The sequence below is a fragment of the Cnephaeus nilssonii genome (genome assembly GCF_951640355.1).
Source record: "Cnephaeus nilssonii genome assembly, chromosome: 10".
Taxonomy (NCBI): domain Eukaryota; kingdom Metazoa; phylum Chordata; class Mammalia; order Chiroptera; family Vespertilionidae; genus Cnephaeus; species Cnephaeus nilssonii.
Window position 1 is genome coordinate 13727207 of NC_137081.1, and position 13870 is coordinate 13741076.

General features: G+C 41.4%; 1 protein-coding gene across 1 annotated transcript; it reads left to right on the forward strand.

Moving 5' to 3' along the window:
* Positions 1–621: 621 nt before the first annotated feature.
* On the forward strand, positions 622–12198 carry CPO (carboxypeptidase O). Its single transcript, XM_079782071.1, has 8 exons — positions 622–685; positions 2175–2276; positions 3191–3295; positions 4667–4777; positions 6315–6405; positions 7457–7659; positions 10975–11059; positions 11913–12198. Exons 1-8 carry the CDS (start codon positions 677–679, stop codon positions 12173–12175), a joined length of 969 nt encoding a protein of 322 aa, XP_079638197.1. The 5' UTR covers positions 622–676; the 3' UTR covers positions 12176–12198.
* Positions 12199–13870: the final 1672 nt, after the last annotated feature.

A 13870-nucleotide genomic window follows, 5' to 3' on the forward strand; every position in this document is an offset into this window, starting at 1 on the left:
GAAACACCCAAATGTTTGCTGAACTGTATGAAGGAAGAAACAGGTTGCTCTGACAGTGACCCCCCACCACCCCTCCCCGATCCAACATTGTAGTGAAAGCATCGCCAATGATGTCATTTCCCCGGAGGACATGACAGGCAGGACAACTAGTGCAGGACAACAGGAGTGAGGAAGGGGAGGGCTGAAAAGATATCCTTCTCATTTGCTTCATTCCCTCTCCTCTCCCATTCCAAAAAAACACTAAAATTATTTTCTAGGGGCCTGATCATGCAAATACCATATACCATTTTGCTCTCTTCCTAGTTCAAATCACAGATAGACAATTTTAAAAAATAGACTAATAAATGTTTCATGCCTATTTTCTAGGATATAATAAAAGTATAATTTAGCCCATGTACCAAAATCTTTAGAAAAAAAGAAAAAACACCAGGAACCTGGGATCATAGTATTTACCTTAAGGAGATAAATGGCTTTCATCCACCAGATGTTGTGCAATGCTTTCTACTATCTTTTCCACCCATCTTCCAACCCTCATGATATCCCAGTTTCTTCCCTGATTTCTGTCTGCCTTTCTTCCCTTTGCAGGTCACAAGCACAACACAGACAAGAGGTTGTGGACAAGACAGCAACTCCATGGAGCAGCCTGGAGACCTATCTCTATAACAGATACCACCCCATGGGGGAGGTGAGCAAGGACACCTGGCAGGGGTTGGTGGTGGGCACAACCTACTTTAGGATGGGTGAGGATGGATCACTGTTCATATCCATTGACTAGAGAGGCTCAAAATATGAGATGGAGATTTTCCTGGGCATTGTGGTCAAGGAATTCCCAAAGATTACTGCTCCCCCACCCCCACCCTCACCCCCCCACACACACACACCAACTACCACCATTGAAGCTATAGATCCTGGTAAAAGGCAAATCAACAACAAAAAGAAAAAGGAAGAAAAGAACATACCCACCAGTTTTACTAGTGTGAACATGGACCAGAATTAACTCTTACTCTTGCCTATCAATTCTTAGCCAGTTTAAGCAGGGCAAGGCAATGTGTATATGGGTGTGGGATTTGGGGTGGAGAAGCCTTCTGACTCATGATTAGCTGAAAATGTGGTATTTCTTGTAGGATGCAAGAGGCAGACTCAGCAGTTCTTTAGAGAAGAAAACTTTTTTCAAAAAAAAAATTGTATTGCTACTAAGATAAATTTGGTGATTTCCAAAACTAGTTACAGTAAAACATTAGCTACTATACATTCAAATAGTGTGTGTGGGTGGGGGGGGGGGGTAGAGGGGAGTATGTGTGACATTATGCAAAACTTTTTTGAAGTATACACTTTAAAAAACAGAATTGAGGGATTAAAGGATATGCACATCTAAATTTTTATATAAATATACAAGTTGCCCTCCAAACAGGCTTTACCACTATTTTCTCAATATTTGGGAATATGTTAATATTTTTCAGACATTTTTTTCAAATAGTACAAGAAAGATTTTAAAGTATGGGAGGTATCCTATCACATCCTGATGACTGTTTAATGTTTTATGCTTGTGAATTCCAGTCACTTTTATAGAACCCCAAGTTATTGACTTACAAGGCAAAAATGTAAGACCCTTCTTTTCTAAGCATGGTGTAAAACTTGTAATTAAATCAATGTCCATTCAGGTCTGCCCAGTTTAATCTAAATGATTAAATTGAGCTTGATTTAGAAACTTCTGTTGGCATATTCTATGAAGGGCTAACCCAGCTCTTCTCTAAACTTGGAACCAGGGACATTAGTAAAGGATATTGTTGAGATCCATAAAGACTGAAAAAAAAAAAATCCCACAAAATAAGCCTGACCTTGAATTTCTGGCATGACTGGGTGTCACATGGAAGCTAAGCCTCCTGGCCCTTTGAAGGATGTGTTATTGTTATAGTGTTTCTGAAGTTCTCAGTAACTTCTTTGTAAAGTTCAATAGAGTATCTTAAGACTTTTGGCAGAGTACTTTAAAGAAAATGGGAGAGGGTAGGTAATAATTTACTGGTTTCATATTTTAGCTTGTTTAGCACACAACTGTTGTAATGTAGAGCAAAGTGTACAGAATGCAGTATCTTAATGAAAGAAGCCGTTATCTTAATTAGAGGTGAGCAAACCATCTTCTGATTGATAGCTGCAGTCCTCCCTGGCTGTTTCAGATCTATCAGTGGATGAGCCTGATAAGGGAGAAGTACACGGAAGTGGTGACACAGCATTTCCTAGGAATGACCTATGAGGCGCGGCCCATGTATTATTTGAAGGTGAGTGAGAAGGCTGAGAATTGCCTCACTGAGCAAGAGGGGTTTCTCCACCGAATCCAGGAATATTTGTTTACTATTCAGCAACTCTAGTCAGAAATGTAGATAAGGTCAAAAGAGGCAATGCAGAAAGACTGCCTTTTCCACCCCAAACTGGACTTTTAAAATTCAAAACTTGTAAAGGCATTAATTATCTGGTTGGAATCAAGTTCTAGGGTAAAGAGAATTTGCAAACAGTAAGGCCCAGAAATAGAAGAGCTCAGTCCTTTGTTGCCTCCACGCTAGGCCTCCCTCATTCCCACTGAGACTGAGGAACTTAGAATCCTTGGTCATGGAGCTGGACAGGGCCTTAGACATTTTGGCTGAGGGCTGACTCTGTGAGGGCCCGGGTACTTCCATGCTTGCACAGAGGTGGGAGAGAACGGAGTCTGTAAGGGAAAACCCCCCACTCATACGTCAGCCAGAGCCCATTCACCTGTCATGTGTATCTTGAGTTTTTAAAATACATAGTGTTCTTTTGAAAAATATTTTAAAAATCATAGAAAATCTTTAGTTTGGGTTCTTTCATTTTATAATGGAGGAAACCAAAACCCAGAGAGGTGAAGTAACTTGTACAAGGTCACACAGCCAGATAATCGCATAGCCATGGGGAGAACCCAGTCTCCAGCCTCCCTATCTGGCTTTTGGCGGGGGACATGAGGACTCAGCACGTGGTCCTAAGCACAACGGCCAAGGTCACACACAGGAGAGCAAGAGTTGCCGAGGAAGTCATATTGTGTGTATCTCTGGCAGCATCCTTGCCTCAGGCTTGAAACCACGCAATGGAGTAAGAAAGGGAATAAAATCCTGATAACTTTGCACAGTGGCTTACAATCATAAGTGACTGTTTGGTAAAAGAGCACGGATGTTCCCTCCAGATCAGCCAACCATCCAGTAACCCCAAGAAGATCATTTGGATGGACTGTGGAATTCACGCCAGGGAATGGATTGCCCCTGCTTTTTGCCAGTGGTTTGTGAGAGAAGTAAGTGTCTTTAGCTTCCTCATAATGGTTAACTACCCCACAAAATACCTGTCATGTCTCGGCTATGTAGAAAGCCTGCTTCATTCACATGTTGGCATGGCAACTCTCTACTGAGCTACTCCTTCTCCCCAAGGGAAATGGAATTAATAAGTATCTGCCTTGAAAAGTGAGGTATTCTGATTTCTTTCCAGTACATTCAAAATTATTTTTATTGGAAGACAAACATATCTAAATGCAGAAGAAACTATGTCTTGGAAGTCAGAGATGACTGAATCGTGGTTCTGCCTTTTCAAATAGTCTTGGACAAATTTTCTAACACTAGAACTCCTACTTTTTCACCTGTGAAAGGGGCATAAAATGACTATTTCAGGGCTCTGTTGTGTGAATTAAAAGAGTAGCATATGAAAAATACCTAGCACAATTAAATTTTGCTTATTACCTATACCCCTCCCTTGAAGAGAATAAAGAACCTTTAAAAATAATATAAACAGAGAAGCATTGATCAGACCATCAAACCTCAGAGGGAAGGTAGGAGAGGATGGGGGTAAGGGGGAGAGATCAACCAAAGGACTTGTATGCATGTATATAAGCCTAACCAATGGTCACAGACACCAGGGTGGTGAGGGCATGAGTGTGTGTGTGGTGGGGATGGGGGAAGAAATGGGGAGATAAGGACACATATGTAATACCTTAACCAATAAAGAAAAAATTTATTTAAATAAATAAATAAATAAAAGTAATATATCGTATGTGTCAGTCTTTTCAGAAACCCAAACATAAAGAATTTAACCCACAAAGAGTTCTCAAGTGGTTCCTAGGCCAACAGCATCCACATACCTGGGATCTTGTTAGAAATGCCAGTTCTCGCCCTAGCTGGTTTGGCTCAGTGGATAGAGCGTCCACCTGTGGACTGAAGGGTCCCAGGTTCAATTCCGGTCAAAGGCACATGCCTGGGTTTCGGGCTCAATCCCCAGTAGGGGGTGTGCAGGAGGCAGCCGATCAATGATTCTGTCTCATCATTGATGTTTCTATCTCTCTCTCCCTCTCCCTTCCTCTCTGAAATCAATAAAAATATATATATTTTTAAAAAAGAAATGCCAGTTCTCAGGCTCCACCTCAGACATAGTGACTTTGGAGTGGGGGAGTAGGAAGGGGTGGAGCCAGGAAATCTGTGTTGTAACAAGGCCTCCAGGCGATTATGACGCACACTGATGTTTGAGAACCACCACCATAATCAAGAGGCTACTGAGGAGGATTGGAGAGTGGAGGTTGTAGTCATCTCTTATGATTACGTTAAAATCACTTTAAAGATTAAAAGAGAAAAGGCCTCTTCCTAGGATGTTTCCAAATGTTTCTCTCTTACATTTTCAGATTCTACAAAACTATCAAGACAACTCAAGGATAAAAAGGCTCCTTAGGAACCTGGACTTCTACGTGCTTCCAGTGCTTAACATAGACGGCTATATCTATACTTGGACAACTGTGAGTACATCGAGTTTGGTCCTGGGAAGACTTCATAAACTAGATATTGACTCAGGTTCATTTTTCTGATCTCAGTCGTTGCAGTTATAAAAGGTTTTGTGGCCATGCAAAGAAAGAAATGCTGTTTGAGATAAAACTCAACCTAAGATATTTAAGCCAACATTCTAAGGTCAGCACTGAAGAAGCCTTTTTAGAGTTGAAGTCCAACACATTTTGTTTTATTTTGTTTTGACATATTCCTTGTTTTTCAACCAGACAAATTTTCTCTAACTCCATCACCTTGAAGTTTGTGAGTTGCCTGCCACTTGATTGGGCTTATCCTATATAATAAAAGCCTAGGTGGCACCACCCATGACATCATCACAAGATGGCCACCACAAGATGGCCACCACAAGATGGCCGGCAGGGGAGGGCAGTTGGGGGCAAACAGGCCAGCAGGGGAGGGCAGTTGGGGGTGACCAGGCCAGCAGGGGAGGGCAGTTAGGGGGAACCAGGCCTGCAGGGGAGGGCAGTTGGGGGTGATCAGGCTGGCAGGGGAGCAGTTAGGTGTCAATCAGGCTGGCAGAGGAGCAGATAGCGGGTAATCAGACTGGCAGGCAGAAGTGGTGAGGGGCAATCCAGCAGGCAGGCAGGAGAGTGGTTAGGAGCCAGCAGTCCCGGATTGTAAGAGGAATGTCCGACTGCCGGTTTAGGCTTGATCCCACAGGGGTCCCAGATTGGAGAGGGTGCAGGCCGGGCTGAGGGACACATGCACGAATTTCATGTACCAGGCCTCTAGTATTGGTATAAAATTCCTACATCACCTTGTGTCCACCTCTAGGAGCACGAGGGACACAAATGATGTGTACATACTAACCCAGCCTTCATTTTTCATTGTGATCATTCACATTGGGGGCAAACTTTTCATAAAGCTTTTCATTTAGTGGACAAGTTCCTCTTTATAATGCTTCTAAAGCATATTTATTCCACAAATAAGAGCCCCTGTTTCTAGAGAATATTCATTCCTGCCCAGCCTCCTGCACTCACTACCCCCAAGGTCCCTCATGGGACCCCCATATCTGCAATAGCCTTTCGCCTAGTATGGGAATGAAGCCCTTCTCTCTGAGCTTGTCTGGCGAAACGTGTCTTTATCCTCATCTCCACGCATCAGTCTTCTGCTTCCAAAGCTGTGCAGAGACCGACTCTGACACATCTGGAACAGCCTTGCTCCATCTGCCGAGCTATTTCCCTTTCATCCTGTATCACTTGGACCTAAAAAATGATTCTCTGATCACATCCACCAAGCACTGCTAATCTACTCGTGAGGAAAATGCTAAACGACTCCCTCCAATTTGGAGATTTATAATATTCCTGCTATTGGGGGTTGGTAGCCTATCTGTAAGACTAAACATTACACGTGCAAGCTTCATCATGTTAAAGGCAAGTTCTTCCAGACAATCCTAGGAATGATTTTTCATATTTGAGGACCACCCATCATTACTAACACTGTGATTTATGAGACCTTAGAATGGCAACATCCCTATGTTCCTCTGTACAGGATCGGCTTTGGAGGAAATCCCGTTCATCCCATAATAATGGCACATGTTTTGGGACAGATCTCAACCGAAATTTCAATGTATCCTGGTGTAGTAAGTATATGTGTAGTAGATAAATTAATGAAGAAAAAATGGAGAAGCCATGAAAGAGGTGAATTACTAGAGATATAACTTTTGAAAAGAAACATCTAAGCTTGCTGGGATTCCTGTTCTGTGTGTCCCCTCTAAACTTTAGAGTCTAAAGGGATGATATTAAAAAGCAGCAACATTCAAGTACAGGACTCTCTTCAAGGGAGGTTGGCTAACTGAGGGCAAGGAAGACCTAGACCAGTGTCACTATGTTTGAAACCCGTTGCTTTGTTTCAAAATATATGAATTATCATAAAGAGAAGAAAAAGCAGAGAACGAACCTTGCAGTTTATTTTATAGCAGGAGGGCAGACGTAAGCAAGGTCAACATTTTCTTCTCCTGAAGGCATATTCAGGTTTCTGAATCTCAACATGCCCCCATGAATAGGAAGGAAATAACGAGGTAGGAATGGTTAAGAGCAGTCCGGATTAAAAACCAAATGATATGAGTTAAAATTCAGACTTAGTGACTGTGTGATCTTGGAAAAATTGCTTCATTTCCCTGTTTGAGTTTCCTCTTATTTAAATGTGGCCCATAATAATACCATCCTATCGGTAGGTTGTTGTGAGGATTAAATGAGATGCCACATAGGACTTGCAAAATAGCTCTAAGGAGACTCCTAGCAGTAAGACAGTGAGAGAGAAACTTAGGCCAACAAGACTATGTTCGAGTCTGACCTTAGGAACCTGAGAACTGGTTCCCAACCATGTGTTTCATGATCCAGCACAAGTTTAAGTTCATGATGACCGAAAATGCCATTCCATCTTACATCTTCCTTCCCAGGCCACGTGAGCATGGGGTTGATTTCTACACCCAAATGTCAGCCCTTCTGCCTTTCTGAGTTCCTCCTTGAATGATGATGATCCAAGTTGACTCATGTAACCGGAACTAACTGAGACAAGCAAGGTCAAGCCCCGAGTCCACCCTCAGGTGCCCTGAGTAAGGATGAGTCCTTACCCTTTGTGGGCTCTAAACAGATCACGATGCCTTCCTTGTGGTTCCCTGTATATTCCAGGTATTGGCGCATCTAAGAACTGCACAGATTCAACATTCTGCGGGACAGAACCAGTGTCTGAACCTGAAACTAAAGCTGTTTCCAGCTTTATAGAGAGCAAGAAAAAGGACATTGTCTGCTTCCTGACCATACACTCGTATGGGCAGCTCATTCTCATGCCTTATGGCTACACCAAAAATAAACCCAGTAACTACGAAGAACTGGTAAGACCTGAGCACCCAAGGCTTTAGACGAGAAACCACAGTAGAATTTCTGCTTTTCTTTCCCTGATTTCTGTTTCCTAGATTTTTGGCTCCAGCTCTGCTTTGTTCTCTCTGTTCTTTCTTATTTTATCTCTCCTGCTTTTTACACCTTGCTAGCCGCCTGCTGGGAAGGTTTCAGGTTAAATGCCGCTCTACTTTCATTAATTAACTACCTGTTTCACAAAATGTCAAGTTGGGAGACATCTTAGGTATTCGTCTATAATATAAATGAGATGATTATGTTAATAATCTGCAGGAACGTGCTCTCATTGTTGTCAATTCTCTTGATGCTCCGTTCAGCAATTATGGCTTTTGAACCGTGCTTTAAAGAACTCACCAGCTGTGAGTGGAATATGGTGTATCTAAAATAACATGGCTAAATAATATCTGCGCTCTTCTCTGCTAAACACAATGCTTTATTTTCTTCTAAATGCATGCCTCTAGTACTTGCCTAGGAGTATTGTAAGGGGAAGTGCCAGTGGAACCCAGGCCGGGGCAGGGAAAGTGAGCTTCATCTCATCCGGGTTCTTCTCTGAGCTGTGTTTACCTGACCATCAGTGGGTGGAATTGCTGAAAAGGACTAGGCTCTTTGCCCTTTGGTGAACCTGAGGACAACAGACAAAGGCCAAGGGAGAGTAAATTGAGGACTGTAATATTTGTATCTTTTTTAAAAATTATTTTTTCATTTTTAATTGTAATAAAATACATATAACACAAACTTACTATCTTAACTATTGTTAAGCAGTTATGTATTCACAGTATTATGCAACCGATCTCTGAAACGTTTTATCTTGCGTAACTGAAACTCTATACCCATTAAACAACAGTCCCTGACCTTTGGCCCCTGGAAATCACCATGCTTCTTTCTTTTTCTGTGAGTTTGATTACTCTAGATATCTCATATCCGTGGAATCATACATTATTAGTCTTTTTGTGACTGGTTTATTTCACTTTGCATCATGTTCATTCATGTTGTATCATGTGTCAAAATTTCCTTCCTTTTTAAGGCTGAATCATATTATATTGTATGTATAGAACACATTTTCTTTGTCTGTTTACCTATCAATGGACATCTGAATTGTTTTCACTTTTTGGCTATTTTGGAAAATGCTACTATGAATATAGGAGTACAATATCTCCTGAAATTTCACTTTCAGTCGTTTTGGGTATATAACCAGAAGTGGATGCAGCATATGGTAATTCTATTTTTAATTTTTTTGAGGAACCATCAAACTGGTTTCCATAGCAGTGACACCATTTTCCATTCCCATCAACAGTGTGCAAGTGTTCCAAATTTTCCACATTCTGACCACCACTTGTTATCTTATGCTTATATTTTTTATTTTTTTAAAATAAATTATCTGTTATCAATACATACCGGGATGGATGGGAACTAAGCTTACTCCATTCTTAAGATCACAGAGGCCTGGGCACCCATGAGTTCTCTCACACATCCTGTCCCTCTCCCACTGGAGCATGGCCCATAAAACATCTCTGGGCAGAAAAAAGAAAACCCTCTATAGAGCTTTGCTGAAGGGAGCCTTCCCCCAGGAGTCAAAAATATCTAGCAGTACTCCAATATCTTCCTTTCAATGTTTTCGGACACTTGTACTACATGATCATTTTGCAAGATGTGGGAATAATGAACATTTGCCTTGGACTTTACAATTTACAAAGAGATTTTACAGCCATTCTCCCATCTGACCCTTATGACAATATAATAAGTTCACTTTGGAGACGTGGGAATTGAGACCTTGAGTTAGTTCTGTTCCCAGAGCTCCTATAGACAGTGAGTGGTGGAGTCAGGGCTGGAACGCATGTCTTCAGACTCCAGAGGTCACCATTCATCTGACTGCTTCACACTGGCTCAGAAGTGTCTACAACTTCTAGGAATTGTATCCCTTTAGATTCTTATTCCACTGTGTCCTATTTCTCCCTCACTTCTTGGCCCTAGAAGTTCCATTTCTTCATTTAAGAAGTCTGCAGAAACAGGGATTTCAGATGAGAAGCCCAAAACTCTCCTTATTCTCCAGTTTCTGTGGAATTTGTCATGGCTGTCTACCTTCTACTGAAAGGGATCTGTGACAAACACAAATGAACCACCAAAGACAGGCCATTGTAGATCTTTGATGGGACAGGCCTTGCACTAGCAGAGAAAAAGAGGCCCATTATACCCCAGTATTTTTCTAGGGAATTTCATTCCCTTCTTGGTTCAGCAAAACAGATACTACGTGACCATTTTGCAAGGTTTGTGCTGCTGATTGGCCATCTGGTTAGAGCCCTCTAGCCACAGGCTAGAGGGGGCAAGAAGGCAGGAGGGCCTTGGGGCCCTGAGTTCACCATTACTGGAAGGTAACTAATGCTAAGCTGTGAATTATGGACAACCTTTTAGTACTATGTGCAGAAATTGGCACACTGAGTTAATTCTGTACCTCTTACAGTCTCAGGTGCTGAAGAGTTAGCATGAACATTCATCTCAAGAATTTTCAATAAAAAGACAGTGTAAAAATTTTCCCACCTTTTCTCAATCTAACTGAAGCTAGCTAGCTTCATTAGGTTCTTATGAGTAAGCTTTGTCAAAGTGCACACGGACACAGAATCAAGACAACTGTTCAAGGAGGTTTCCACTTCTACTATTATTTACAGCTACTGAGTCTGGTAATTAATCTCTATATATTTACAAAACCAAAAATGTGTAGAAATCATGATAAATATTATGCTGCATGATAGACAACTTGGCAATCATTATGTAGAGGAAACATGACTATATATAGCCCTGTTCTAAACCGCTCTGAAATTAGAATAGCTATAAGAATTCTAATGTTTTAGGTGTTGACATTCTTTCCATTTGAACTCTTCCCATACCAACCCTGTATCCTATCTCAAACTCCACCCTCCCACATACATGCCAGGGCCTTAATCAACCACCTTAGAAGACTATTGTCATAGTCCATTTCAGAGGTACTGCAACTGATATAAGATGATGGCACTGGCAATAAAACTTGGTAGTAACTATTTGAAAGAAGAAGAGTCAAAGATGATTTTACATGTGTTTGGAGGAACATGATAAGCCAGAAATATGAAAATCCTTCACTTATTGGGTTTGAATGTGTTGAGTCTGAAGTGCCAGCAGACTACCTAGGTATAGATGTCCAACCGGAAGTGAGAAAGATGGTCTGGAACTCACAAGATGGATTTGGACAAAATACCAAACCCTCTGGATTTTTTATTTTATTTTTAACACCAGATATCTGTCTCTGCATTTCCCACCTCCAGATCCAAGTTGGACAGAAGGCAGCAAATGCACTGAAAGCAAAGCATGGAACCAATTATAGAGTTGGATCGAGTATAGATATTTTATGTAAGTATCTTTTTTTCGCTTCTTCAATAGTCTCTGAGGCACAAAAGAAGTCCATGGACTTTGGGGAATGGGATGGACGGAAGAGGGAGAGAAGAGTTCCTCAACAGGAATTTCTACAAATAAAAATGACCCAAGATAAAAGGGAGTCTGTTCCAATCCGGAATTATATTCTCTAGGGATAAGGTGTGAACTCAAAGAAAAATTAATATGCTGGCTAAGACCAGAACTCCCCCTGGCTTCAGTTAAAAAGAACTGGCAGGGAGAAGACACAGGAGTTAGCAGGAAGGACGTTTTCCAGTGATGCTTGGTCAGTTGATTCAGTTCCCAGAGAACCCACCAGGCGAAGAAAACAGCAGGTGGGGCCTGGAGAAAAGATCTAAAAAAGGAAAGAATTTAGTTGAAAGAAGTGTGCACTGGTTTTCCCCACCGCCACCCACCTCCTCCTCCGCCCAGCAGAGGACCACCTAGATAGTATTTGCATAATATTTTCCTGATGGTCATTTTGTTCCTGTTCCTTTATATGTCAGTTTCTTCTTGTCTTAACATATTAGATGGTCCAATCTTTGATGCATCTCAGAAACCAAACCTTTGCTATGTACCAGGCATAATCCTAGGTGCTGTGGAAGGGGGAGGAGGGGAAGATAGAGAGGTCAAATAAGATGTAATCACTGCCCTACATGGGGCTTAATGTCAAGGAGAGGGAGAAGACAGCTATCCATGACACCCTCACATGGAGTTGTTTGTGTTTTTTTGGATTGAACCTTTATCCCAGAAAGGGCTTATAATGGGATTTAAAGAAATCTGTGCTTTCACTATACAATTTCTAACTCTGCCTTCATGGTTTCATTTGTAGATGCCACATCAGGGTCTTCAAGAGACTGGGCTCGGGACATTGGGATCCCCTTCTCATACACATTTGAGCTGAGAGACAATGGTACATACGGGTTTGTTCTGCCAGAAGCTCAGATTCAAGCCACCTGCGAGGAGACCATGGCGGCTGTGCTCTCCATCCTGGATGATGTGTATGAGAAATACTGGTACTCAAACAGTGCTGGAAAGGTGACATCGACCACTGCGGTGCTGAGCCTGCTGATGTCCTTCAGGTCTCTTTTCTAAGTACATCCCACCCAGGCCTGCTCAGCCCCAATGACCTCATATGGTTGCAGAGAATGTGTTTGTCTGTGGTCAGAGAGGAACCAAATAATTTAACTAAAAATGCTTTCTGTTTCAATAAAGATAAGTCATGTTTGAATTGTAATGTTTGGTTTGCTCATCATTAATTTTTTTATTACTTAAAAAGAGTATAATACTAGTTAGTTATTGTGACAGTAATGCTGCAAACTAAACCACGCTAAAACTCAATGGCTCGTGAATCTATGGGTCAGTTAGGGTCAGCTTTGCTGATCTTGGCTGTGTTCACTTATACGTCTGTGATCAGTTTCAGGGCAGCTGCCCTGGGGTTTAGAGATTTTTTTTCCTATCTAAAATATTTGAAAATTTGCTTGTGCCTTAAAAACAAAAGATAAATTATATAATCAGAACATAAGTTATATAATCCCTCTATATAGCTGTTGCTGGTTTTGTTTTTTATTTACTTACTCAAACAAATTTTTTTAAGAATCTACTGAGTAGATTTTGCTAAACTCTAGGGTTATAATGGTGAATAAGGTGGACATAGTTCCTGTCCTCTTGGAATTTCTATCCCAATGGGGGTGGTAGCCATAAATAATTGGAATGGACACACTGTTGCAACTCAGGAGGCCATAATAATCTCAAACACAAGTAAATAAACTAAATATTGAAGCTTGTGACAGGTGCTTTGAGAGAAATGATGAGTAATTAGAGAGGTGAGCAAGGGCCAGATTGTATGTTCACAGGCACACAGGCATTTAATTGCGCTATCTTGTCCTATTAAATCGCAAGTGTTCTTAAGATAGCATCATTTCCTGTGCATCCCTATGTGACACCTTGAAATGGTGCTAAGCATTGTCGGGCTTTGAACAAGTGTTGTAGCTGTGGCTGACTGACAGGGCATCCTTGGATGTTCAGTCACCCATTTCCAAATGTCCTTGTTGGTCACAGTCACAATACACTTCTTGGTTGTAACCCTTTTATTGCCTTTCTTTGTCTTCTTCATTTCTACGCATTTTGCCGTGTGTGGCTGATAAGGGTCAGAAAGGAAAATGTCAGGGGCAATGAGGCTTAATGAATCAGAGACCAGCTATTTACATAAAAATGCCAACTCCACAACCGTAGCATTGTCAGGAGAAAAGGGTTGGGTTTCTCCAATGGTCCGCCAGGAGAGAAGGAAGTAGTGTGGCCACCAATGTCATATTGAAGAAGAAAACAGGGGAGCTGTGCCTAGAGATTCCGGTTATGAGTTTTAACCTAGCCAGTGTTTTAGTTTCAAAGACTGTCTCTTAACAATTTGGACCTCTGAGTACTATAGGAGTTCTGATTTACAAAGCTTAATTCATGTCTAAAGACTGGGCCCATGGCCAAATAAAGTTAGAAGAGAACAGATGGAAATGCAAATGATCAGCTTACCTATAATCTCCCACATGGATTCTTTCAAGAGTCTAGGACACATCATAACTTTCTTGGGGGACTTCACATGGCTCTAGATATGGGAAACTAAGGACCATGACACGTTTGTTACTTCCTGTGATAGGATCCTAAAAGCAAAGGTAGGTAGATGAGGAATGACCATACTGATCTTTTTTATGGATGTTTTCAACTTCTTGGTCTTAAACAGTAATGGTTTGGGAGAATTTCACAACTGTTGCAACTAACACAATCTTGAGAGAGTAT

Excerpts from the sequence above, each read along its gene's own strand:
- CPO (XM_079782071.1), top strand. Across the intron at positions 2,277-3,190 it reads GGCCCATGTATTATTTGAAG|ATCAGCCAACCATCCAGTAA; the intron begins GTGAGTGAGAAG and ends TGTTCCCTCCAG. Across the intron at positions 7,660-10,974 it reads CCAGTAACTACGAAGAACTG|ATCCAAGTTGGACAGAAGGC; the intron begins GTAAGACCTGAG and ends TCCCACCTCCAG.